The sequence below is a fragment of the Ailuropoda melanoleuca genome, chromosome 12 (genome assembly GCF_002007445.2).
Source record: "Ailuropoda melanoleuca isolate Jingjing chromosome 12, ASM200744v2, whole genome shotgun sequence".
Classification (NCBI taxonomy): domain Eukaryota; kingdom Metazoa; phylum Chordata; class Mammalia; order Carnivora; family Ursidae; genus Ailuropoda; species Ailuropoda melanoleuca.
In genome coordinates, this window is record NC_048229.1 from 37,626,598 (window position 1) to 37,653,902 (window position 27,305).

The 27,305-nt window shown below is 47.1% G+C and overlaps 1 protein-coding gene across 2 annotated transcripts; it reads right to left on the reverse strand.

Annotated features, from left to right (window-relative positions):
• On the reverse strand, positions 1 to 27,305 carry SPINT2 (serine peptidase inhibitor, Kunitz type 2). Of its 2 annotated transcripts, XM_002925845.4 has the most exons (6): positions 26,761 to 27,292; positions 7,367 to 7,537; positions 3,134 to 3,187; positions 2,425 to 2,586; positions 2,047 to 2,085; positions 1 to 692 (listed from the first exon to the last, which is right to left on the reverse strand). In XM_002925845.4, the coding sequence occupies exons 1-6, from the start codon at positions 26,864 to 26,866 to the stop codon at positions 526 to 528; spliced, it is 699 nt and encodes a 232-aa protein (XP_002925891.1). In that variant the 5' UTR covers positions 26,867 to 27,292; the 3' UTR covers positions 1 to 525. The 2 variants fall into 2 exon arrangements, with proteins under 2 accessions (XP_002925891.1, XP_019662118.1); XM_019806559.2 differs by lacking the exon at positions 2,425 to 2,586 and having other exon boundaries at positions 26,761 to 27,305.

Below are 27,305 nucleotides of genomic sequence, written 5' to 3' on the forward strand. Positions count from 1 at the left end.
TTTATTTTAAAAGGGAAGGCCCTTTTTATTAAACTTGTACATTTTCTTCTCTTCCTTTCAGAATCCTAGTAAAAAAAAAAACCTTTTGTTTCTGCTTACTAAAAAAAAAAAACAACAACAACAACAAAAACACACAAATCAAACAAGGAAACTATTAAGACATTACTTTTGTGATGGGAAAGGATGCTACAGGATTCACCATAAGCCAAAAAAAACTAAGACCTGGAGCAAAGAACTAAGCTGAAGAGCAGCCGACTCTGATCTGGGGCCAGGGCACTTGCAGGGTGAGGCAGAGCCCTCCTCCGAGCGGATTCCCAAAGCAGACCCAGCCGGGAGAGCAGGAAGCAACCCTCTTACCTTCTGCAGTAACAAACAGACCTGAAGCCCTAATGATCGCACAAGTACAAACCAATCACTCTATTTTAAAAAGCACACACGCATGCTACACTTGTGTCCCCTCCCTTCCCAGGTTCTCATCATCAGCAGGGAGGCCTAAGGAAGGGCGGCCTCTGGCTGGTAGGGCCTTCACAGGACGTAGGTGTTCTTCACCAGGTGCTCCTTGTCGTCCCCAGAGCTCCAAACTGTGCGGAGGGTGCGCTCCTGGTTCTTCCGGGCCACCCGGATCAGGCAGACCACGGAGGCGCCCAGCAAGACGATCAGGACCATCACAAAGAGCCCCACCAGGACCACCACTGGGGAGGAGAGAAAGGCTTCAGAAGCAGAAGGGCGAGGAGCAGCAGAGCCAGCGCACAGCCGCACAGGGCTCACGAAGGACATATGCACGTGGGCTCAGGGCGAGGACCTCCCCCGGCCTCAGCCTGGGAGGGTCTGGAGAACAGACACCACCGGCCGGGGAGATCATCGAGCAGTCTACAGTCCCCCAAAGCAGGCTACTGAGAAAGGGAGGTGCCGCACTGTGTGCACAGTGGCTATTTGTGTTCCCTCTTTTTGAACAAAAAGAATCCCTCTTCACACTGTATTTCCACCTCTCAGGGGCAACCCATGCAGGAGTCCCAAGCCACCAAATGGGTACCAGGATGTAAAAAGCACACCCCTCTGGCTCATGTGTAAACATAAACCCCCAACGTTTTGTGTTCACACAGCACTCTGACCAGCTAGAGAAGGATGTGGCCGGCAGTGGCCATGTGGCTGCCTGTGGAATGAAGTAAGGGCGGAGGCAAGGGTGTGCTTGGAGCAGCACCGGGAGGGGACACTTGTGCTCCTAACTGCCCAGGTAAACTGAACAGTGGTTGGCCCACCGCCGTCTCACTGGTTAGCTAAGATGCTTTCCTTCAGGTGGGGCTCCAGCTAAAGAACGTGGCCTCCTGTGGCAACTACCTGGCTTCCTCTTCTCATGTGGCTACAGAATGGGCAGGGGCGGTTCCTTCTCCACCCGCAACCCTCCATACCTGGGCTGCTTTCTGCCCCGTGCCTGGCAAACCAGATTCTAGCTTTGCTCCTCTAAAACAGAGCAGACATGCAGGCCAGGTCTGGGCTCCTGAACAGGAAGATAGGCGGAAAGAGGCCAAACCAGTGTGGCCGGTCCTTTGTGCAAACACTATCATCCATGACTCAGGCTCGGAATCAGAAAACAAAAGCGAGAGGAGGCCCGGGGTCTTGTCAGACCAGCCTGCTTAGGGACAACAGCACTGGCCCTGCCTCACTCTGCCCACACACAGCAAGGGCTCTCCAACTTCCTGTCACCCATGACCAACTGAGCACACCCCACAGCAGCAAAGTTCCCTCCAAACCTGGAGCCAGTGTGCAGCAGACCCCACAAGCCTAATGGCAGAACTCATCCTCCAGTCACCCCAGAGCTGCCCGGGTGGAGACTGCCTCCCTCCAGCACACATGATTATACTATCTGGTGGGACAAACATCCACCATATGTTCCAAGCTGTCTGACCATCCGCGTGCAGAAACATGACTTTCATCCCAAAAGATGTTTACGGGAAAGGAGTATGTGTCAGAGACAATATGTGCCTGCAAACACACAGCTGAGCTTCGTCAGGGAAGGCAGGTGGAGGAGGGCCAGAGGCCTCTTACCTTTAGAGCCATGGGGCAGGACAGGATACAACTGCTTGCCTGGAACAGAACACACAACCCTAAGGTCAGCTCATGGCCCTCCTGCCCTCTGGAGCTGCCACCAGCGAGGTTTCACAGGAGGCTCTTTCTGAGGGACTTCTTCCAGATCTTTGGAGGGTTCTGAGGCCTTGCCACCCCAGTGGGGACCTAGGACATGTTTGTGCAACAGCCGGGCCCAAAGCCCACCTCTTCCCCACAAGGGAGCCAGAGAATGGTAGTGTCCTAATGACAGCATTGCCAAGCTCTTCATTTTAGGGACGGGGAAATGGACCCGTGTCCTCTCAAGAGGCCTCATCCACCCACCATTGTTTCTTGCATTTAGGAATCAGGCAGGCTCACCAAAGCAGCTGTGCATGCACTCCTCCTTAGAGAGATAGCTGTTTTTATTGCCCTGGCACCCTCCATAGATGAAGCTGTCACAAGAGTTCTTCTCTGCATCAAAGTACCAGCGTGAGAAGGACGCACGGCAAGGCCCAGTGACTGCTTTGGCAGTGCAATATTCTGGGAATGACACAACCCAAGGAGTACAAATCAGCAGGGCTCAGAAGTGAAATGGAACTGGAAACAGCTCTCTGCTAAAGGAACTTGTAAATTACAGACGTGGCCAGTCTGGCCCACTTGACAGTCCTCCATGTTTCTGGGTATCTTTCTCTTTACAGCCAGACTCCATTGGTAAGGAGATCACTCCATGTCAGGCACTGTTCTAGGCACTTTACATGTATTAACCTGGTCTCTAAGGGATCTGTCCTAAGACCCTCATTTCACACTTGGGAGGCAGAGACACAGTAACCTGCCCACAGCCACACAGCTGGTGAGAGGCAGAGCCAGCACACTGTACTGCCTTTCCAAAGTAAAGCTGCTCTGCCTGCGTCTGGGGCATGTCCACTTCCTGCAGCCCTGGGGCATTCTCATGAGATCTACCACCTGAGAAAGGTCAGGAGGCTCTGCTCTACACCTTCCTTAATGGAAAGACTCAAGTGTGTCTCAATTCCCAACTAAGGAAGAAAACATATTTTTCCCATACATAAGTATTTTTAAAAAGTTATACCTTCATAGTCGAAAACATCACTGGAGAGGTCATCAGAATCGTGCCTTCTGGAAACTAAAGCACAAACATCCACGTCAGGGAGGCTGGGATGGACACAGTACATGTAGCCTGGCTGGGGCTGAGACTAACAGGGCCCACTGAGGGAGCGTGGACTCTGGCACCTAGGAGTGGAGGCCCCTCCATGGGTAGGCTTGTCACCTCCCAGTCCTCACGGGCTCTATCATACACACTGGAATAAATGCTGGATGGGGAGGCCTGCCTGTCACCTCAGGGGTTACTATGGAAACTCATCCCAGCCACAATTTCTGGGGTAATGAGGAAGATGGTCTTGTTCGTTCTCTGACATAGTGAGGAGGCCCCTCACTCTCCTGGAGATATTTTCTTCTAGAACAGGATGGAAACTAGAGATATCATGTCAGTGCCTGAGGGTTCTCGATGACCTTGGAGGCCAGCTTGGGAATAAAGAGTGAACCCAGGCAAAGCAATGGTCAGGATAGTCACAGGATTCCTGGCCTAGCAAAAGTGGAAAGTGATTCTAACAAGCCAGCCAACCACTGAACTAATAAATACTCACTCTCACGTGAGCACTGATGTCAGAACCAGAGGACCAAAGCCAAGGCTACAATTGGTGCAGAGCCACTGGCCAACTGGGGAGCTGCCCTCCAATGGGAATGGGGGCAGATTCCCTCCCTCCATAGCGGGTCTTGCCCAGCAGAGCCCATGGGAACTGTCCTTCAAGAAAGCTGGGCTGGACTTGCCAGTGCACCTGGACCACTCACCCCAGGCTCCTGATGCAGGCAGAGTCCTTTACGCATAAAGGAGGAATGGGGCAGCTGCTGTCAGCACTACAAAGCAAGCTAACATAAAGCTCGGGATCAAGGACTGCAGTGGGAACAGAGGCGGGGGTGGCAGAAGACAGAGGACTTGGCACAGGGAGGCAGACGGCAAGGACAACCGAGAATAAAGGAGACAGAAGAGGCAAAGAGAAGTGGGGTGGGGCAGTGAAGACAGCACAGCAGGCAGAGGCCAGGGGACTTGAGGCCAGCCCAGAGAGAAGGAAGGGGCCTGAGCAGAAGGCAGCGGCAACATCCACAATCCCTTGTCTCCCAGGAGGAAGCAGAGGCGAGCCTGGAAGCACTGTAGCATCCCTCGGCCCTCTTGTCCGCTGGACAATGTGAACTCCCCGGTGTAAGGACGCCAGCGAGGAGTTAGAAGCTGGCGGCCTTGGCAGAACCCGTCTGTCCATTTGGGATACACAGACCAGGAGGTGGAAGCCCTTACATTACTCCCAAATTACAAATGTCCTTTCGTGGTCCAGATGGCCCTCATTCCATCCTCGGTTGTTTTAAGAACCTACTACTTGGGACAGAGGAATCTGCTCCATTCCTGCTGGTGGCCAGATCATCAACGGGGCTCTCTACAAGGGGACGGATGGCACAGCCAGAAAGAGCACCTCAAGAACGCCCTGTGACACAGAACAAGTGCAGTCCCTGAGCAGCCACAGTGCCACGTGCGTGCCTCGCACGGTGACTCCCGCTTCTCCTTTACGTGGGCCCTTCAATGTACATGCCGGACCACAAGCCTGCTGGAACTTGGAAATCAGGAACCAAGACAGCCCTTGTGGGTTAAACTTTAAGATCACTTGCTGGTAATCAGAGCAAAGATGCATGAAATGACTTTAAAAAGAAAGAATGGCTTCCAAGGCCAAATAATCCGTTTAACTGTATTAATTCACCCAACAAATTAAAAAAGTTAGGTATGCAGTAGTCTGAATATACTTCATGCCGCCGAATTGTGGGAAATCGGTAAATTTTACAGTATGTATATTTTATCTCACACATACACACAAAGTGATGGGGTGGGGTGGAGAGTCCAGGAATACAAAAAAGGAAGCACTGGCAGAGTCCAGGAAGGACAGGACCTGGCTCCACTGCCTCCCTGCTGGTCCCAGCAGGGCCGGCATCACCTGATGCCATTAAACGTTCATATCACAAACCAGCGTCCCTTGTTCTGCGCCTCTCCTCAGCAAGAAATCTCCTGGGAATTTGGCTGAGAGGCTTGCCTACATGGACTAAATGTACAGCAGGCTCAGAGATCCAAGTGTTTGTCCCCTGGGTGGTTCCGGTTCTCATTATAAATTAATAAACTGACATTCTCATTCGGCTTCCCACAGAGGGTGCCTGCTGGGGGAGAATATGCTGGCGAAAGACTCCAGCAACTAGCTGCTTGGCAGTTCTAGCTCTCCTCCCAGACTCGTGCGAAAACACTTCAACAAGACGCACAGCCAGGCCACGCTCGAGTGCCAACAAATGAGCTTTCTGGGCCTGGAGACTCTGGACCACCTCGAGGGAGACAGCTGTCTGCCTTCTCCCAGCAAAATACAACCCGTGACCCTTTGTAGCAACATCCTGTCTGAATGCCCACTGTTCACTGCTTGTGTTCTTAAAATTTCAACCGTTTTCCTGAAAAATAAGGAGAAACTAAAACAGACAGGTACATTTGCTACAGCTGACTCTTAATGGGGAAAGGACAGAAAAGGTAGCAAAAAAATAATTCCCTTTAATTCCTGCTCCCATACCAGATCACAGCAGACAACAAAAAATACAATAAATGGTGTTTTCCTCAGTCACCATCTGGTAAGGTTCCCAGCTGTCCCCCAAAAGGAGAGGAACTTGCCTACATGATCCCAAAACAATACCCAGCCTACCTCAGCTCTCCAAATACTTATTGAATGTCTGCTGGGCGGTGCAACACAAAGATCAGCGAAACGTTCCTTGAGGTGCTCCCTCACTGTGGGCTTGTGTGCTCCAGCACCATTTTGAACCTCAGGACACAGCCAAGGCCACTGTTGTTTCCCCCTCTTTATGTACAACTTTAATAAGCATATCTGATTTCTGAATGCAGAATTCAAAGCCAAGGGAGATTATAGCCAGTGTGTGAGGAGACATAAAACCCAACAAGGATGCAGGGCTCGTCTCTGGAGCGGGGCACACAGGCTGGCAGCATGTGGTGAACACTGAGGACCCCAGTGAATCATAATCCAGAGCTGGAACACTGATGCCAAGCCATCAAGAAACGATGCAAAAAGCCACGTAACAATGTTAGGGAGATCACCAATGAAATTGTTTGGCCAGCCAAATCCTTGGGTCTCTAGAACACACTTGGAAGTAATCAAACCCCAGAGGACCAACATCTCATTGCTGTAAACTCTGAAGGAGGCCCTCACGGCTCAGCTCAGAGCCAGCCCACACTGTTATGGGACTTTAGGTTCTTATTTAAACTATGAGGCTCTCTGGGGGCACCTGGGTGGCTCAGTTGGTTAAGTGGCTGCCTTCGGCTCAGGTCATGATCTCAGGGTGCTGGGATCGAGTCGTACACTGAGCTCCCTACTCGGCGGAGATCCTGCTTCTCCCTCCCCACCACTTGTGCTCTCTACCGTTTTCTCTCTCTCTCAAATAATAAATAAATAAATCTTAAAAAAAAAAAAAAAAAGAGCTTTAAACTATGAGGCTCTCAAAGTCAAAGTCAACACTATCTTGACTCCGCTGATCCCTCGCTGGTGAGGGCTAGGAGAAGGACAGATTCCAGAAAGCATGTTCTAGTTTTTTTTTTGTTTTTTTGTTTTTAAGATTTTATTTACTTGAGAGAGACAGAGCGAGAGAACATGAGCAGGGGGAGGGGCAGAGGTAGAAGCATACTCTTCACTGAGTGGGGAACCCGACGTGGGGCTCAATCCCAGGACCCCAGGATCATGATCTGAGCTGAAAGCAGACTCTTAACCAACTGAGCCACCCAGGCACCCTAAGTATGTCCCAGTTTTAATTTGACTCATACCTTGGCTGGCTGGGTGAGCTCAAGTCATTTGTCCCAGAGGTAAAAATAACCCAAATGCCCAGGGAGCAGGAAAGGCAGCCTGTCTGAGTGGCCTGGCGGACTCTCCTTTGCAAGGCCTGGCAGGGAACTTGCACTCAGCAGTGGGAGAAAGGAAGTCAAGAAGAAGAGGCAGTCAAGTCCCCCTCCCCCAGCTCCAGCCTGTGGCCTACTGTCCTTTCTGGGAAGAGGAGAGGACCGCTGTGAAACCACTATGTGGGCGACCTTCAAACTGCGCCTGTTTCTTCTGCTTTTTAAAAACATCCCCCAGGTTCAGCCGTGAAGAATGAGCACAATGCAAAAGGCATCACATCCCAGTTAATAAACTAAGTTATACCATTTCCCCAGGGACCACTGTCTTACCTGTGACACCAGCACATTTCTCAAGACACTCCTCCTTGGTCAGGTAATTATTTTTGTTCCCTTCACAGCCACCATACACAAACTGCTGGCAGGATCCATCAGTGGCATTGTACCACCACCTAGGGAAGGAGGCCCGGCATCTTCCCACTATCTTCGGAACTCGACAAAAGTCTAAAACACAAAGCAGAGACCAGTTGGCTTGGCAGGGCAATCCTGCCAACAGAGAAGACGCACAGACCTACAGGAGGGGTGCAGTTTTCCAGAGCCCCGACATCCAGCACAGCTTCTCTGAGCCATTTCTAAAGTGCGGCCACCAGGCTTAGTGACTCCTTCCTTGTACAGGAAAGAAACACATCATCTAACAAAGATACCAACCCACCCAACTTAACTACATTTCAGTTGCATGTTGATCCTGTCCCTGCGCCCATTTATTAAAGACACACAACATCCAGTGTAGAAACATGGCTTTCAAAGGCAAAAACCACACCAGACGCCAAGGGGGAACTTCGAACTGAAGGATGTGTCTTAACCTCCTTATCCACTATTTGACCAGGTCAAACACTTCACACTCAGATTTCTGCAAGAGCCTCAGAAAGAAGCTCCTAACTCTAGGCCTCCCACCTTCCAAGGCAGCTGAGGGCACTCCTCTGCTCCAGTACCTGCAATGGCTCCCATCTGAATATTCCAAGAGGGGCCTGGGTTTCAAGGTACCCCCAAATCTGACCCCACTCTGGTACAAGGGAAACAAGCAAAAATGTTATAAAATTCCAGCCAGCTGCATTTGCCTCAAATGGCCTAGATAGATGCTCTCTCTTAAAAAGGTAGAGATAAGCAAGTGCTGGGGGTACCACCTGCGCCAAAATAAGACCCTGTCCTGGAGGGATCAGGAGGATGGAAAGCAAGCTGAAAAGGGAGTGACCTGACAATGTGACTCAATGTCTGCCCAGTAGCACCCTACCATCTTCTGGGATCATGAGTCCACATCACCTCTCCTACTCCCTTGGCCTCCACCCATCCCCGGCTTCTGGCATAAAGGCGTTCCAAGCTGAGCAGGGCGCTCAACAAACATCTCAAACAAAAGTACCCAGGCCTAACACTTGCTTACATGTGGTCATTTACTCCTAATTATTTTCATGGTTTTTAGGTCTACTTCACTAACTAGGGGACAGCTTTCAAAAGCAGAGAGCAAGATCTCCTTTCCCTTAAAGTATGTCACAATAATGGGCATGAAACCAAATGTTCCACAAAACATCAACTTATGGACAAAAAAGGTTGTAGTACTGAGCAAAACCTCAAGGAACTTTCACACACACCGATAAATCACAGATAACTAGTACAGCGGAAAAAGCATATTCTGAAGTAAATTTTCTGTTAATTTGAAAGCAACCATCCTTTAAATCACCAATTAAAAAGTACCTATCTGGATACTTCATATGAACAGAATCATTTAATATGTCCAGAAAAGGCAAATCAAGAGAGAGAGGAAGTAGATTAGTGCTTGCCTGGTGCTGGGGGGTTAGGGGATGGTGAGGACTGCAAATGGGCACAGGGATCTTTTGGGGATGATGGAAATATTCTAAATTTAGATTGTGGGGATGGCTGTACAACTCTGTAGATATACTAAAAATCACTGGATTGTATGCTTCAAACAACTGATTTTATGGTATGTAAATACTTTAATAAAGCTATTTAAGAAAAAACAGGGGCACCTCCTCTCCATAAAACATTAACCAGTATCAGCTGGGTGTGCACCTGGAGCAGATACTTTTGACAACGTGCTAAAGGTCACAAAACATACACAATCAACAAGGCCCAAGGAAAACACTGTAGGAAAAGAATTCTCTGGTGTATGATTTGCTCAATCCCGGCTGTCATACTCTGAGGCAGCACTGCTATTAACAAGACAAGATGGAGAAGAGCCACAAAGGAATCCACATATGACCCACAAGTGAAAACGACCTCAAGGCGGGGAGGACCCAACTGCTACAGAGGTGAACAGCCTCTCCAATGCCCTGCCAAGCTGAGCGCCCTGAAAATCACTCAGACTGCTTGGTGTCCTCGCTTCTTGAGCAGTTTCAGGGACAGTCTTTCAGACAAAAATCTGAGAGAGGAACTGCACACTTTAAATGGGTGAACTGGGGGCGTGTGGGTGGCTCAGTTGTTAAGCGTCTCCCTTTGGCTCAGGGTGTGATCCCAGGGTCCTGGGATTGAGGCCCGCATCGGGCTCCCTGCTCGGCGGGAAGCCTGCTTCTCCCTCTGTCTGCCACTTCCCCTGCTGGTGTTCCCTCTCTCGCTGGCTGTCTCTCTGTCAAATAAATAAAATTAAAAACAAACAAACAAACAATAAATAAATGGGTGAACTGTATCATAGGTGAATTACATCTCAATTAAAACAAAAACCCGAGGGGCGCCTGGGTGGCTCAGTCATTAAGCGTCTGCCTTCAGCTCAGGGCATGATCCTGGTGTTCTGGGATCGAGCCCCACATCGGGCTCCTCCACTGGGAGCCTGCTTCTTCCTCTCCCACTCTCCCTGCTTGTGTTCCCTCTCTTGCTGGCTATCTCTCTCTGTCAAATAAATAAATAAAATCTTAAACAAAACAAAACAAAACAAAAAAAACCTGAGAGAATGCCAACCAAAGCTGAAAGCAGCTAGGTGGGAACCACCAGACACCACAGCAGGGAATTCGACAGGTTGACCACCTACCTTATCAAGGGTGGAAATTTGGTAGCTTTTCCTAAGCAAGGATGCCGGGAACACGCTCTGTGCAGGTGAAGAAGGCTGACGGTATATAAAGAAGAGAAAAAAACCCTATCTAGGGCTGGAGAGCAGTTATTTTAGTGAAGTCACACTGCCCAGAATTTGGCCCTCGTCTCTGTCAGTTCAGACACTTACTCATGGTGCCCCGGCTGACGAGATGCAGGGATGTGGACACCTGCTGACAGAGAGCACAGGAGGCTGCCAAGAAACAACTGTCAAGCAGGTTGGAGGTACACATCAACCCACACACCACCTCAGAAAGCAGCCTGAAACAGAGCAGGTCGCTTGAAGTCATAATGGGGAAAAGTCGGCTGCAAGATTCCCATGAACATTCTGCTCCATCAGGCTCTACCCAGCAGGCTGGAGCAGGCCGGAGGCACAGCAGACAACTCAGGACACACCTCGGTCAAGATACCACAGTCAAGGGGCGCCTGGGTGGCGCAGTCGTTAAGCGTCTGCCTTCGGCTCAGGGCGTGATCCCAGCGTTCTGGGATCGAGCCCCACATCAGGCTTCTCCGCTGGGAGCCTGCTTCTTCCTCTACCACTCCCCCTGCTTGTGTTCCCTCTCTCACTGGCTGTCTCTCTCTCTCTGTCAAATAAATAAATAAAATCTTAAAAAAAAAAGATACCACAGTCAAGGTGTGCCTCTGGGACACTTCCTTTCCTGACTGATGCCGCCTCCTGACTGGAACATTCTTCCTTGTAGAGGTGATGGTCTCTTCACAACAAATCCTGTGGACCTGGGAGGCCACTATGTCCCAGAGAGCGGCTCTCATCTGCTCTTAATGACAACACATGGACTTCACAGTTTAAGTTTCAGAAAAGACTTATTTTTAAGGTTCCCTAGATAGGGTAGGAGGGGACTGGGGGGAAGGGGGATTTCACTTTTGTTGCAGGGGAATTTAGAAATGTCTTTTTTTTTTAAATAGGCGCCACACCCAACATGGGGCCCAACACGGGGCTTGAATTCACAACCCAGAGATCAAGACCTGAGTTGAGACTGGATGCTTAACTGACTGAGCCACCCAGGCGCCCCTAGAAATGTCTCTTCGTTAAGAAAAAACTTAGACAAAAAACATAGTATGCCTGTAAAGACAGAATGTTGACAGTTGCTGAAGCTGACTGATGGTCCATGTGGGCTCACAGAACTGCATGTACATTTGAAAATTTCTGTAATAAAAAGAGAAAAAGCTTATCTTTTTTTTTTTTTTTACACAAATTTGATTACAGTAAAAGTAAAAGCTCCAAGTAGCAGAATAATTGGCTGAAGCTAGGTTCCATCAAGGTGAAATTTAACCATGCTCTTACTGTGTCAAGGCAGAGTCCTTTCTGTGAGTCTGGAAGCTCCCTGTCAAATGGAGAAAATTCTCATTTTGTCATATGCTTTTACTAACTAAACTGCTTTTAAGCCTCTATGATAGAACTTTTTACTGTCTAGACTTAAGAAGTGAACTCATGAAAAATAATTTGGTTTTTGTTTGCTTATTCATTGTAAAGGAGACAGTGTACTTTCGGATGCGCAGGCCACATATTCTTCACCCCCACCCCAAAGAGCATCAGTGCACTCTCTTTCACTGTTCTCCAAATGGCTTGTACAAAAAGCCAGAAATACTTTAGTATGTAACATGGCTTCCATGACTTCTCATCTTCCTTAAAGTGTTTCTTTTGATTAAAGCACTGTACTTTGGTAAATCCAGTTTTAAAAAAATGAAAAAAAATGGGGGTGCCTGGCTGGCGCGGTCGGTAGAGCTTGTGACTCTTGATCTCGGGGCTGTGACGTCAAGCCCCAAGTTTAGTGTAGGATTACTTTAAAATAAATTCTTAAAAAAAAAAGAAGAAGAAGAAGAACCAAAATGCTCAGCATTACTTATTTCTTTTTTTTTTTTTTTTAAAGATTTTATTTATTTATTTGACAGAGATAGAGACAGCCAGCGAGAGAGGGAACACAAGCAGGGGGAGTGGGAGAAGAAGAAGCAGGCTCCTAGCAGAGGAGCCTGATGTGGGGGCTCGATCCCATAACGCCGGGATCACGCCCTGAGCCGAAGGCAGACGCCCAACCGCTGTGCCACCCAGGCGCCCCAGCATTACTTATTTCTTGAAAGCCCTTCTGCTACCTTCACTGAAGCATTATGCTAAGCACATTATGTGCACTATTTCTAAGTCACAATAAAACAACGGGTCAGGTAGTAACACGCTCACTTTACAAATGAGGGCACTGAGGCTTGGGGTGGTTAAGCTAACCAGAAGCAGAGCTGAATCCGAATTCACATTGGTCTGATTAGAGCCAGGCATTAACATAACACCCCCCCCCCGTCTCAGACAGACCGACAGACAGACAGAAAAAGCCAGTATAGTAACAGGCAGTGGGAAAAACATGAAACTGAAGATGCTTAAAAGCCAAAACATTCCTCAGGATCCTCAACACAATCCAAGGGCTCAACAGGCCAAAGCCTCTGCTTGTGTCCAATGACAGGGTCATGGACAGCACCACACCAACTGGCCAAGGCTGAGGGGAACTTGGTAGGACAAATTTTCAGGTTATTCCTTAATAAATAATTCTATTACTATTAAGAGATGACAAAACGATATACTGGTCTTAGAATAGCATTAGAAAACAATCATGATGGGGCGCCTGGGTAGTGCAGTCGTTAAGCGTCTGCCTTCGGCTCAGGACGTGATCCCAACGCTCCGGGATCGAGTCCCACATCAGGCTCCTCCGCTGTGAGCCTGCTTCTTCCTCTCCCACTCCCCTGCTGTGTTCCCTCGCTGGCTGGCTGTCTCTCTGTCGCATAAATAAATAAAAAAAATCTTTAAAAAAAAAAAAAGAAAGAAAACAATCATGAAAAATATGTCTCAAGTCCTATTTGAATGCTCACAAATGCTAGTGCAAAATGAAATACATCCCGTAAGTTTTCAAAATGCAGAGGAGAAATGGAGAAAAGCTGAGGAGCTCCAAATTTGGAAATACTAGCTTCAGAATATGTAAAAAAGCAAATTCCTGTCTTTAGGAAACAGTAACATTCTTTTGGAAAAGCATCGTAAATGGTTAAAAATCACACACTGTGTGAAATACGAACATAATTACAAAACCCTGGCAGGCATTTTGAACATTAGCTACTATAAAATTGCCAAGCAGCCTGGTCTTCGTCATGGAAAACAGGTTCCTCTGGTTCTAAAGTCACTAGAGCTTTTTTTTTTTTTTTTAAAGATTTTATTTATTTATTTGACAGAGACAGAGACAGCCAGTGAGAGAAGGAACACAAGCAAGGGGAGTGGGAGAGGAAGAAGCAGGCTCATAGCGGAGGAGCCTGATGTGGGGCTCGATCCCACAACGCCGGGACCATGCCCTGAGCCGAAGGCAGACGCCTAACCGCTGTGCCACCCAGGCGCCCCTAAAGTCACTAGAGCTTTAACCAAGACAACAAGCCAATGGCTCAGACACCTTCACTCCATGTGCAATCAGCTGGAATAATCTGTTGTCACCTGCTAACAAGGACATCACAGGAATTTTAGGCTCCCAGGCACTACCAATCCAATTTAACTCTACAGGCTTAAGAAGACAGTATCTAACGCAATATTGCAGTACCTACTCTAAAAAATTATCTTAATAAACTATTTCAAATATTCTGAAAAGCACAGAAAATACTGTAATACAAGTGTATTTACTTCTCAGCTTTATCAAATTTCAACCCTTTGTATACCCCTTACTTCAATCCTACCTGCCCTCTCCCCTGAATTAACCACCCTGAACTTGTTCTTTTGTGTTTTTTAAAAAAGATTTTACTTATTTGAGATAGAGAGTGAGAGAGCACGAGCAAGGGGGAGCAGCAAGCAGAGGGACAGGGAGAGGGAGAAGCGGGCTTCCCGCTGAGCAAGGAGCCCAACATGGGGGCTCGATCCCAGGACCCCAGGATCACAACCTGAGCCGAAGGCAGACACTTAACCGACTGAGCCACGCAGGTGTCCCAGAATTAAGTTTACTTCTACAACAAGTAAAAAGAACTTTCCTAGGAGTCTAGCCCTTGATATACTTTTTACTCCCATGGGTGCTACACACTGAAGAAACCTGACTTCTTGCCTCACTGTCTGCCTAATAAAAGAAAGCCTGGGATCATCTCACCAGCCTGAAGTCACTCATGAAATGGTCCTCTTCCTCCCATCCGTTTTTCTAGAGCAAAGCTCAGTAAACATTTTTTATGGTGGGTCAGTGAACACAGGCAGTACTTGCTTTGCACGATAGTGTGGAAAGCAACAAGAAAATTTGTAACTTCCAAGTCCTCTAAATTTGTCAAAACATTAAAAACTGTGGGTTATAAATATATAGAATGAAAAATAGTAAAATTAGTTTTTACCTAGTACAATGTGGCTAAAATATTAGAAACTTGAGAATTAAAGTGTTTAAATTTCTTTGTAAAAAAAAAAAAATTACCAAGAGTAGCTTGAACAATGCTTGCGATGGTCTTTAGCCGTATAACTTCTGATATTAAGCAAGCATTATTTTCAATTCATCTTAGTGAATTGTCCTACATCTTTCTAGGTTTGGATCAGCGTCCAACATTCTATCCTTTGCTATTTCAATGTCACAATTGCTCTGAGAGTTGCTTTACTTTTTGCGGAGGTTTTCACCGCCGTTCTTTCCACTGGGAAATCATCCTTTTTGTCACCACTTTCCTCATTTCTGTTGATGAGTGGACCCTTACTTGGGCTCTTGGGGCTGTCTATCCGGTCTCCCCAATCAAGGCAGTGTCAATATTCCTGCAGTGGGCGAAGAAGGCTTCTATCACTCCACTGCCGTTCCACTGGAATTGTGCCCAAGCACTACCACTTTTTCTCTTTGCTGCACTTTTCATCTTTTTTGGCCAATCCCCTCTATCAATTAAGCATTTTTATAAACTGTAACACAGGATGATCACTGGGGAACAAGGAGGCAACTCAACCACGTGCTTTGCTGTGTGTGCAAATGGGAGTCACAGACGTGCAGTGACCGATCACCACGCTGTATATGTCATTTACATAGTGATTTGTGGCTGAAGAGCTATTAGCTGAAACTTGTACTTGACCCAAGTACCCAGAGTTAATATACTGTGGTAACTGAAATTCGTGCATGTCGAAAACCACACCAACAAGGTCCGCCTTTATTCAGGCTTTGTGGGTCATAGTCTAACTTCTCAACTGTGTCACTATAGCATGGAGGCAGCCTTAAGACAAATATGTAAATGAATGAGCATGGCTGTCATTTCAGTCAAACCTTACTTATTGACACTAAAATTTTATTTCCTGTGATTTTTATGTGTCTTAAAATACTGATTTTTTCAAACATTGAAAAATGTAAAAACCATACTTAGCTTGCAGGCCATATGCAGACAGCAGCCACGACCTACAGTTTAGTCTCTTGAGTGTTTATAAAAACACTGTGTTCAGATTTTCCGCCCCTGTCATTATAGAACTCAGCAAGTCTTATATGTGGAGTCAGAAGCTATCAAGTAGACTCACAGAGTTCACGTTTCTTGTAACAACACTGACCATGCATTCCTTGTGTTTATCCTTTGCCAAGAACTCTGTAGCACACCCTTCCATCACTAAAAACAGCACTACTCTTTCCATTAAAGCAGCTTAGAATTCTAAGGACAATGGCCAAAGAGAAATTCTGTTATAATATTCCTCAGACATTCGAAAATCTTACCTACACACAAAAAAATAAGAGTACAGTTCACTCCTCAGTATCAAAAAGCAAAGAAAACAATAAAGAGTCATGTAATCCAAGTGTTTTAAAGAACGGGGGCAATGATTACCACATCCACAAAGGGCTTGGTGTTCACAGACCTGTAACAGCTGAAAATTCACCATCATGACATCATGTTTGCGCTGGTTAATAACTTGTGAGACATGCATACAATGGAATACTCAGCACTGTTCAAAACAGGCAAAGGTATGTGTGCCGGTATAGAAAATGTCTTAAGGGGTGCCTGGGTGGCACAGCGGTTAAGCGTCTGCCTTTGGCTCAGGGCGTGATCCCGGCGTTATGGGATCGAGCCCCACATCAGGCTCCTCTGCTATGAGCCTGCTTCTTCCTCTCCCACTCCCCCTGCTTGTGTTCCCTCTCTCGCTGGCTATCTCTGTCGAATAAATAAAAATAAAAATCTTTAAAAAAAAAAAAAAAAGAAAGAAAATGTCTTAAGACTAAGAGGGGGGAAAAGCAGAATGGTTTACGTATTATAATTCCTTTCTAAACTTTTAATTTAGATGCGTGTATGAATGTACCTTTAAAGAAAGGGCCTGAGGGCGGGAGAGGCTTTTCCATAGCTTTTCTTTTCCATCTGTATCTTTCAGTACAGTGAGTATTCTACTCTTGCGAATGCATTCATTACTTTTGTTTTTTAAGGGTCAGCAGTGGTTTTATCAGGATAGTGAATTATGGCCCCTTCTGTTTAAAATTTTCAGTTAAAAAACTTTACAGGATAAATAAAATTGAATGTGCTAAATTCCTTAGTATCTTGAGCAGTACTAAGCAACAAGTGTTCGAATAGCTATTATATGTAAATAGGGTCACCATACGGTGTTCCCTCTGGATCAGGACAGTTTTCAGAATGAAAGCGGGTGTTCTTAAGAGTCACTCTGTGACATATGGTGATAAATTGGAATCTTCCAAGGTAGACTGGGCTGAGTAGCCATCCTATATAGAACGCACTCACTGGGGATGTGGTCTTTTGCCCTCCAGGGGTTTACAAGTAGGACAAGACTCACTTGGGCAGAAAAACAAAACAAAACATATCACACAAGGTAAAATCTTTCAATCACATCTGAAATTCAAAGAGCTTGTAAGCCAACATAAGGTACAAAAGAAATGACCAAAGGCTCTGGTATAGGGAGTGACACATACGAAGAGTCATTTGGAAAAGCATGTAAGACGATCCCCGTTCTGTGTGCAGGAATCCCTGGCTGCCTCTTACCCTTACCTATGCCCCGCTATCTTACCTAGAGGGAGTTCTAACCTTCCTGCGCCTACTTCCTCACTCATAACATGGGAACAACACTACATGCAACAAATGCATACTAACCTAGCAGCAAAGCCAGAAAATATATAAACTCCATATTCTTTAATTCAGCAAGCCACATCGTCACTAATTTAGGCCTGGCTGCTTTAAAAAAAAAAATGCAGATTTCAGAGGCTTGGAGTATGTAAACAGGAAGAATCTTGGGAGGATCAGGAAGATCAGGCAAAGCTCTGATCATGGATTCAGCCTATCTATGACACAGTAAGATATATTTGGTCACCGCCCACAGCACCTCCCCGGTGGTTTCTGAAGTGCTAGGAGCACCTTTATTCTATAAATTATTTTTTAAGATTTTATTTATTTATTAGACAGAGATAGAGACAGCCAGCGAGAGAGGGAGCACAAGTAGGGGGAGTGGGAGAGGAAGAAGCAGGCTCCCAGCGGAGGAGCCTGATGTGGGGCTCGACTCCAGAACGCCGGGATCAAGCCCTGAGCCGAAGGCAGATGCTTAACCGCTGTGCCACCCAGGCGCCCCTTGGAGCACCTTTATTCTAATAATTGGTCTTTGACCTGGGTTCCTGACACAAGAGCTAAAAGCCTGGGAATCTCTGGAGTAACAATGTGATGACTGGTGGCTGGGGGACCCCTAGATAGCTTCAGGATGGGGGCTGGTTGCCAAAGACAGGGGAAAGATTGACAGGTTGGAACTTTCAGCCCCACCCCCATTCTCCAGAAAGGGGTGGGGGATGGGAGTTTGAGTTAATAATCAATCATGCTTATATGATGAAGCTTCCTAAAAAACCCTAACCAAAGGGGTTAGGAGAGATGGGTTGGTGAACACATCATGTACCAGGAGGCTGGCTCACCCCAAACTTCACAAGGGCAGAAGCTTCTATGCTGGGGACCCTCCCAGACTTCACTCCATGTCTTCATCTAGCTGTAACACACTGGTAAATGTTATCTCCCTGAGTTCTGTGGGCCATTCTAGCAAATTATAAAATCCGAGGGGGTTATGGGAACCCTTGATTTATAGCAGGTAGGCTGGAAGTACAGGTGACAACCTGGGACTTTCAACTGAAGGTGTGGGAGGGGCAGGTTTAGGACTGAGCTGGAAACCTGTGGGGTCTGGGCTAACTCCATGGAGTTGGTGTCAGAAGTGAGTTAAATGGGTGTCCACTAAGAAATGGAGAATTGCTTGATGTGGAAAAGTCCGTTCATCTGGTGTCCGAAATATTCTGTAGTAAACAGTTTTCTCTTTAAAATCCAATTGGTTTAGCAGTAAAAGCTGAGAATGTTAGCAAGAGACTATCTTGAGGACATTAGAACTCAACCCATGTTTAAATGAAGGACTCTCTGTGTGATGTATTATACATGTTCTGGATCTAGTTAGTATAAAAGTGTTTTCTGGCCAAGTTTGTTAGCAAAAAGTCCCCTTCTGTGACATCTAGACTTATGGTGCCTGCTTTGGAATGCACTACTTATTAATCTTGAGGCTGTCCCGACAATGGCTTGTCTGGGAAAGAGCACTTGAATTCAGTGTGGAGTAATAAAGCAAGAAGACTCAGCTTTTCCTCCATAGTCCCTGGTGAGATAAATTCTGGGGGCATGCACAGATGCGTTTCTTTTCTTTTCTTTTTTTTTTTTAAGATTTTATTTATTTGTCAGAGAGAGATCGAGCACAAGCAGGGGGAGTGGCAGGCAGAGGGAGAAACAGGCTCCCCGCGGAGCAGGGAGCCCAACGCAGAACTTGATCCCAGGACCCAGGACCCCAGGCAACCCCACAGATGCATTTCTTAAAAACAACTCAAATGGAAGGGATGTCTTTGACACACAGACCAATAACATAAAAATGTTGTGGGGGCGCCTGGGTGGCACAGCGGTTAAGCATCTGCCTTCGGCTCAGGGCGTGATCCTGGCGTTATGGGATCGAGCCCCACATCAGGCTCCTCCACTATGAGCCTGCTTCTTCCTCTCCCACTCCTCCTGCTTGTGTTCCCTCTCTCGCTGGCTGTCTCTCTCTCTGTCAAATAAATAAATAAAATCTTTAAAAAAAAAACAAAACATAAAAATGTTGTGAAGATTAAAGGAGTTTTGTATTCCATTCTAAGCCCTTAAAACAGAGGTACCTGTTTAGCGCCTGCCTTCAGCTCAGGTCATGATCCCAGGGTCCTGGGATGGAGTCCCACATAGGGCTCCCTGCTAAGCAGAGAGTCTGTTTCTCCCTTTCTCTCTTCTTCTCTCTCTCCCCTTGCTCCTGCTCTCTCTCATACAAGAAAAAAAATTTTTTTTTCTAAAGCCCTTAAAACATTTAGCACAAAGCTTTGAATAAATAGTAGATAATATATTTTTATGAGGCCAGACTAATATAGGGACAGTGGGAATGAAGATAAGAAAAGGATGACACAATTCACTACTTAAGTCCAACTGAATACGGCGGCTGACAGGACACAAGGGATAAGGAAATCCACAAGTACAACCTCAAGCCAGAGTTGATCAAACCAACCTAACCATCACTCCTCCCTTTGTTTTTCTGCTGTGTGACCATTTACCGCACCTGAAGTGATACCTTTCCTTATCCTCAACCAGAGTAAGACAATGGCGAACTATCACACAGATCAAAGTCCAGCAACCCCACATTATCCTGAGATTAAGAGTTCAGAGCGTAGGGAAAATAAGAAAAAATATGCCCTCATTACCCATTTGGACCTTCCAGTATCTCTTAAAAGAATGAGAGAATCTTTAAAAGTTCTGTGTAAGTGAAGAGGTACTGAATATCAGAGAGGTACTCATGGCTCTTTTAATTCCACTGTGCCAAATTCCACAGTTGACATTTATTTTACGATCAGTTTTATCTCAAAGTGATCTAGAAGTTCACCTATTTTGGTTAGCTGGGTAGGTCCTACATACTTGTGTGCTTCTGTTTTCAGTAAAGAAAGCTACTAACTACCCATCTCTTCTAGCTTTGGGTGCCTGGAAGTTGTCATTATTAGGATAAATAATTCAGAAACTTTAAATAACCCTTAGGTATTTATGAGGAAAGAACATTTACAATGACAAATCCAACTTACATTATTAGACTCGTAATATCTTGTTTTAGATATAAAACCTTGGCATTTTAGATATAAAAGTTTACATTTTATAAACCATCGACACCATGCAAACCACCACTCCTACCCACTGTCACCTCATATTTATCACTCAAACAAGACTATAAATTCTACCCTTACCTAAATCTATAACTAGAATCACAGTAGCCCATCTGAATAACTTGGAAGGAAACAGTTTCAGTGTCTTTCATGGGACTGCCTGCTAATTTATTCAGGGATTCTTAACATTTTCTGAATCATGGACCATTTTCATAAATTGATGAAAGCTAACGAGCCCTCTTCCTTGAACAGCACTTCTCAAACTTTTTTTTCATTATCATCACCCTAAGGAACCTTTTTAGACATGTTTTTTGATTATGTCCCATTAAATTTCAATACCACATGCATACTGTTTATATGCAGTGGTCCTTTGAAAGGTCACACACTATGATAATAACTAATACTTTTCACCCCCTTAAGAGCATGTCCTAGACTCTAATGACAGACCCAGGGACACACATAAAATATGACACATGAACTCAAGGACTTCAGAAGCCACGGACCCAGGACCCTGTTGGGTGAGATCCATCTCAAACTCTAGTGTGTAAAACAATTGCTAAATTTTTTGCCCTCATTTCTAAAATGGATTTCCAATCATGAAAAATATACTTCAAATACATTCCAAGTAACTGAACTCTAAAGTTACTGGGCCTCAGCATCCATGTTCCAGCATCCCTTTTTTAGTTTTCAAAAAGATCTTGTCAGAAACAATACATGAAATGACACCTGTGACCAGGACTGCACAAAGACACCCATAATCCACACGCTAATGCCTCTGGAGTCACTGTGAAAAATGCACTAGTCATGTGACCAGTGGGCCACCAAGTCTTCCTGGGGTCCATGAAGTCATTTCAGTGTGACCCCTTCAGGGTTCTCTCCCCTCTCACATGACTCTTCAGGCTACCTCATTACTTACTTGGCCTCAGCACATGGCCAACTACCTCAAGACAAGTGGGAGAATTGCAAATGCCTCTGGAGACAGGAAAAATGAGAAGTGCGAGGAGAGCTGCGTGAAAGAGGAGAAAGAAGTCTGCTTTCTCTATCATGGCTGAGCTCTCAAATGCTGACCAGGCAAAGAATGTTTCAGTGGACCTGAAAGTGAGGCCCTCAATGTTCTTTAGGGACTGTCACCATCTGCGGTTCAAAGGCCATGTTTTCAGTACTAAGCACACCAAACCTTACCTTACTTTTCTTATGGTACTCATCACCAGATACATATTCATTGCTCATTTTATTATTGTACTGTCTTCCTTTCATTACAAGGTAGCTGCCATGCATCAGGAGGTCATTTGTTTTGTTCAGTGCTATTTCCTGCATCTTAAACTGTACCTGGCATGTGGTGGGTGCTCAATGAACATGCTGAATAGGAGCACCTGGGTGGCTCAGTTGGTTAAGCATCTACCTTCGGTTCAGGTAGTGATCCCAGGGTCCTGGGAAAGAGCCCCACGTGGGGCTCCCTGCTCAGCGGAGAGCCTACTTCTCCCTCTCCCTCTGTCTGCAGCTCCCCCAGCTTGTGCTCTATCAAACAAATAAAATCTTAAAAAAAAAACCTACGTGTTGAATAAATCAGTGAATAAATATTTCAAAATATCCTGGAACCAAACTGCCTTGACTGCAAGCAAAACAAGTGCTTCTTCTGTGAAGGGCAGGAATACTAGAAGATGCCAGGGGCTCCTGGGTGGCTCAGCTAGTTGAGCGCCAGACTCTTGGTTTCCACTCAGGTCATGATCTCATGGGTAGTGGGATCAAGCCCTGTAGCATCAGGGCTCCACGCTCAGCAGGGGAGCCTGCTTGAAGATTCTCTCCCTCTGCCCCCCCCCACTCACGGGGGTGGGTTCGCTCACTCTCAAAATAAATCTTAAAAAAAAAACCTCAAGGTGCTACTTTGTTAAACCCTCACTCAGCTGATCACCAATACCCACTGCACTTTAGCTCTTTGTCATGTAACTGACCACTCAGTTACAACCATCAATGGGTGAAGGGAAGACAAAGGAGTGGTGACTAAGAACATGCTTACTGGGGAAGTGCTGGCAAGTTTGTCCTTTCGGTCAAAGTTCTGGGGAAACTGTAATTAACCCAAGAGGTTGATGGAAACTGAAGATCACTTGAAAGTACAGTAGAGGCTCTCAAATGAAGGCCGCTGCACTTTTCTCCAGTAGAAAGTCCCAAGAACAATCAACAAAAGACCATGAGCCCAGTACCCATTAACGCCAAGCTCTGATGCCCAAGGTCAGGCATAAAGTTACGGGCAGCAGGAACTACACTTAAACTTCCCAAAGCAATTTTTGAGGTTTTATTCTGAAAAGGAATACACAGTTGACCTTTCTCTTGATGGTTTTCTTAGTAACATTTTCTTTTCTCTAGCTTACTTTATTGTAAGAATACAGCATTGAATACATGCAACACAAAATACGTGTTAATTGACTTGTTTATGTCATTGGTAAGGCTTCCGGGGGTTATTAGTAGGTTAAGTTTTTGGAGAATCAAAAGTTACGTGTGGATTTTCAACAGCACGAGGTGCCCCTAACCCCCGCGGTGTTCAAGGGCCAACTGTTATGATCTGTCCTTGAATTGAGTGAAATTAAAATTACATATTTTGGGACACTCGAAATAAGAGGACTTATCACCTGGGGAAGAGATTAGGGAAAAGAAAAAATCACAAACATCTGCGGCCACCTGATAAGGGCTTTTCCCTCCCTAACAGCAATGATACACACACACACCCGCACTACACAATTTATAAGGAGCTGTTATGTTTTCTCTACCTCCATTTACTAAATGGAGCATATTCTTAAGACTGGGGGGCGTGGTCACAACACAAATGCTAGAGATATGGTGGCAGGCCAACTACATGAAGACTGAGGGAGAGTAGCATATGTCCTTTCCAAACAGAGCACTATGGGTGCTATGCGGGAACACTGACCTGGTGCCACTGATCTTCACATTTTTCAGGCAGAGCCCCAGCCAAATTTTTCCATAAAAAATTCCCAACTCTAGAAATTGTACAAGTCACATAAAGCCTGTTTGAGGCCTCTTGGGAATGGCCAGTTTATAATCTTTGCGCACTTTCCATGGCAGACTGGTATTCTCCCTGAATGCTAGAAACACCCAGAGCAGCATCAGCTTTCCCCCACCTCCATCTGCAGGCGTCGAGATTCAGGACACCCTTTGTCCAGACTACAAGTGCCCACACCCCTTCCTATCTGCCCTCAACGTTGTCAGCCTTGAAACCACATGGCACTCCTATCACTTGCTTACCACCACATCAGCCCCAGACTCCTGAATTTACCCCCTCAACCCCATACATCCAATTTTGTTCCCAACTCTCTTCCCCCTAACTTCTGGGGCTTGGGAACTTAGCAACTACCTTAAGCAAAATCTTTCATTTTCTCAATCTCCTCTCTGAACATTCTCATTACATTCCTACTCTAACCAAAACCTGCTCTCCCTTGAGGACATGCCCAAGAGGGTAGGTCTCCTTGCTCCTGGTGCTGCTTCTATACCATTCTCCTTCTGCCCTCTCAAAACTCCAGCTATCAATCTCATCATCAAAGTAGATTGTACCCCACCTTGGTTTTGTTTTTTTTTAAGATTTTATTTATTTATTTGACAGAGAGACAACCAGCGAGAGAGGGAGCACAAGCAGGGGGAGTGGGAGAGGAAGAAGCAGGCTCCCAGCGGAGGAGCCTGATGCGGGGCTCGATCCCAGGACTTTGGGATCACGCCCTGAGCCGAAGGCAGACGCTTAACTGCTGTGCCACCCAGGCGCCCCTGTACCCCACCTTGTGCATCATCTGCTAGCCCAGATCACTACTTCTCATTCCGTGACTTTAGCTCCTGGCTCACTGTTTCTCAAGTTGCCTCTCTCATCATTCTCAGGGATTTCCATATCCAGGTGGTTGATCCTCAGACCACCCTGGCCTCTTGGTTCCTAGACCTCTTCTCCAGCAATCTTGTGCTCCCCTCAGCCTCACCCCACAATGGTTATGCCTAGACCTTGTCTCAGTAACCACAGCTTCTTGGAACCTCAGCTTCAAGCATCTCGCTCACTGCCCATTGTATCCTGTCTTTCTAGCTCATTTTCCCCAAAACCTCAACTCCAATAATTCATTTTTCCTCTACTCCTCAGCCCCCTCATGTCTTCACACAGTTCAAATTCATGACCAACCATGACGATCCCCCCCCACACACATTCACTACACACCTCCCCACCTCACCATACTCATCTAGTGGTACCTATGCAGTTGCAAGTAGCTGGAGAAACTTATCACTCTTAGTGGAAGACCCTGCTTCCTGAAAAAAATCAAAGCAATCAGAAGGGGGGAAAAATCAAAACTACCTCCTGCCTCAAATTAAACTACTGAAAGCTCTCAAACAAACAGAACTGCAGATAAGGAAGGTCATTAGTTTACCCAACCAGACAGGAGTACTTCTGAAAGGTCAGGAGGTCCAGTCAGCTATAGCAGCCAGAAAGGCCACTAGGAAAAGAGAAGGCCTCAGAAGCCAGACTTGACTGTCAATTACTACTGTGTGACCTTAGGCAAGACCTGTAACTTCACCACCGCACCAGGCTGTTTCAAGGATTAAACAACACATTAGAGCTCAGAGTAAGCAGTAGAGGTTAACCCTAAACTCAGTTTTGATAAAGTCCCAGGCCAGGTAACTGGAAGGTACATCCTAAGATAATTACACCATTGAAAAAAGTACAGAAGAGCTGTCAAATTCTAGTTCAGACTGCAAGAATGTTCAACACCTACATTCTTTGTTTGTTTTCAATGAGTTTTTTTTTTTAAAGATTTATTTATCTGAGAAAGTGAGCAAGAGAGAGCACAAGCAGGGGGAGGGGCAGAGGAAGTGGGAGCAGACTCCCTGCTGAGATGCTCCATCCCAGGACCCTGGGATCAAGACCTGAGCCAAAGGCTGATGCTTAACCTGCTGAGCCACCCACATGCCCAACACCTGCATTCTTGATTCCTTGACCTACAGAGGTGATTCTCTCCCCACCGACCCTTGACATCCCCATTAGCTCATTTTCTCCTCTCTGCCTCTGGCGTGGGGAAACTAAGAGCTTTCGGAAAACACCACAGGTGATGACTTAGTGTACAGACACCCTGCTTTCTCTCTTTCCACCCAAAATGCTGGCCTACGAAGCCACCTGGCTCCTGCTTACTTCTCCCACCTCCTCCAATTCTCTCCCCACCCCCACTCCTACTCCAGCTAGGATGGTTCTCTCTCTTTTCCTTGAATACCACCAGGCTTGCTCCAACCTCGAGGCCTCTGTTCTCCATTTACCTCCAATCGGACTCTCATCCACCAGGTCTTTGTGTTAGGGCTCAAGACGTCACCCTCCTCAGAGAGACACCTCCCCTGACCACTTGAGCTAAAGCAGCCCCACCATCTTACATCACGTTGTTTGTGTACTTCAACTTGTTCATTTACTTCTTAGTAATTTAATACTGTGGTGACTGCTCTTTATCTAAATGTTTACTCACTGTCTCTGTCTCTCCCACTAAAATACAAGCTCTTTAAGTGCAGGGACCTGGCTTGTCTGAGTCACAACTATTATCACCGGTGCCAGCATCATCCCTGACACATAGCATGGGCTCAATAAGCTTTGCTGAATCAATGAATTCTTTTTTGAAAAGAGGGTTTTTTCCAAAGCCTGGCTGTGCTTGTCTGAAGCAGTTGAGATGATGACACCACTTGTGCAAAAAGACCTTCCCAGGCCAAACTTTCTGGAGAATGTAGATTTAAATTGGGCCTTGTTCTCCAGCAACCTGTTAAGGACCAGCTCCACGAACCCTACCCCAGCGTCTCAATGCCAATACTCTTCTTATACCAAGGGGTCCCCACTCTTGCACCTTGGCAAAGCTTCTCCATTCCAACACTTTTGCTCTTCTTCTCCTTCCTTTGGATATCACTGAGAAACACCTTTCTTTTCGGAGGCGTTCTACTGCAACTGAACCAGGTAAGATTTCTCGGGACGCTGTGGTCCAATATGTGAAGAGGTGGGCGTGGGGGCTTCTTCCCAGGGCTAAAACCGCCACTACGTCACCTAATCCAAGCCCCACCCTCTCAGGCCTGGCCCCCCAGGGCTCTCCTGGGCCCTAGAACTTTCCTCTGCGAGGAGGAGGCTGGTGTTCTGTTGGGCCTCTCACCCCCTTCCTGCCACAGGAAGGGCCAAGGCCACTCCTTCTTGGCCAATAGTCCTAAGCCTCCTCCCTAACCCGCAAAAAACTTTCCCAACCCTGGCTCCGCCGCCTGTCCTCACTCCCAGGGGCACCCAAACCTCTTCCCCAGGCTCAATCTCCCCAAGCCCGCTCCACCACACCCCCTGAGCTTCACCAGGTTGTCCCCAATTTCCTCTCCCGCCTATTCGCCCTGTTCAGACCCTGCCCAAGGCCCCTCGCACCCGAACTTAGCCCCCGGACCCTAACGCCCCGCCCTCGGCCTCTCGGCCTTCAGTCCTCCCAGGAGACCCGCCCCGGCCCTCACCGTGGACGCCACGTTCTCCGTTGGCCGCCTCAGCCCGGAAGAGGAGCAGCGAGGCCAGCAGGGCGAGGAGCGCCCCGCACCGCCTCGGCCCACACAGCTGCGCCATGACGGGCTCCACCCGGCAGCGCAGGAGAAGCCTCGAGCCGCTGGCCGTTAGGGTCTCGCGATCAGGTGCGGGAAGACCCTTGCCGCGCACGCGCGCTGGACAGCCTCGTGTTCAGGTGCGGGCGCTCCCAGAGGGTCTGCGAGGTGCTGCGCCGGCGCCCCTGCCGAAGTCTCCTGGGAGAGTCCCCCTCGTCGGACCTTCGGTGTGCGGACACTCTGCCTCCTACGCCCACGATGCTTCTGTCCGCCCCTCACTCGCCCCTTGCCCCCGGCGACACTCAGCGACTCTCTCACGGTTCAGAACCCCACCACACTTCCAAACACTCGGTGGGCGCTGGAGCCAATGGCGGCCTCCTCCGAGCAGCTAACGAAGGTGGCCGGTCAGGGAGGGGGCGGGGCGCACCTGGCGAGGCGGAGCGCGCAGAGCGCAGGCGCAGGGA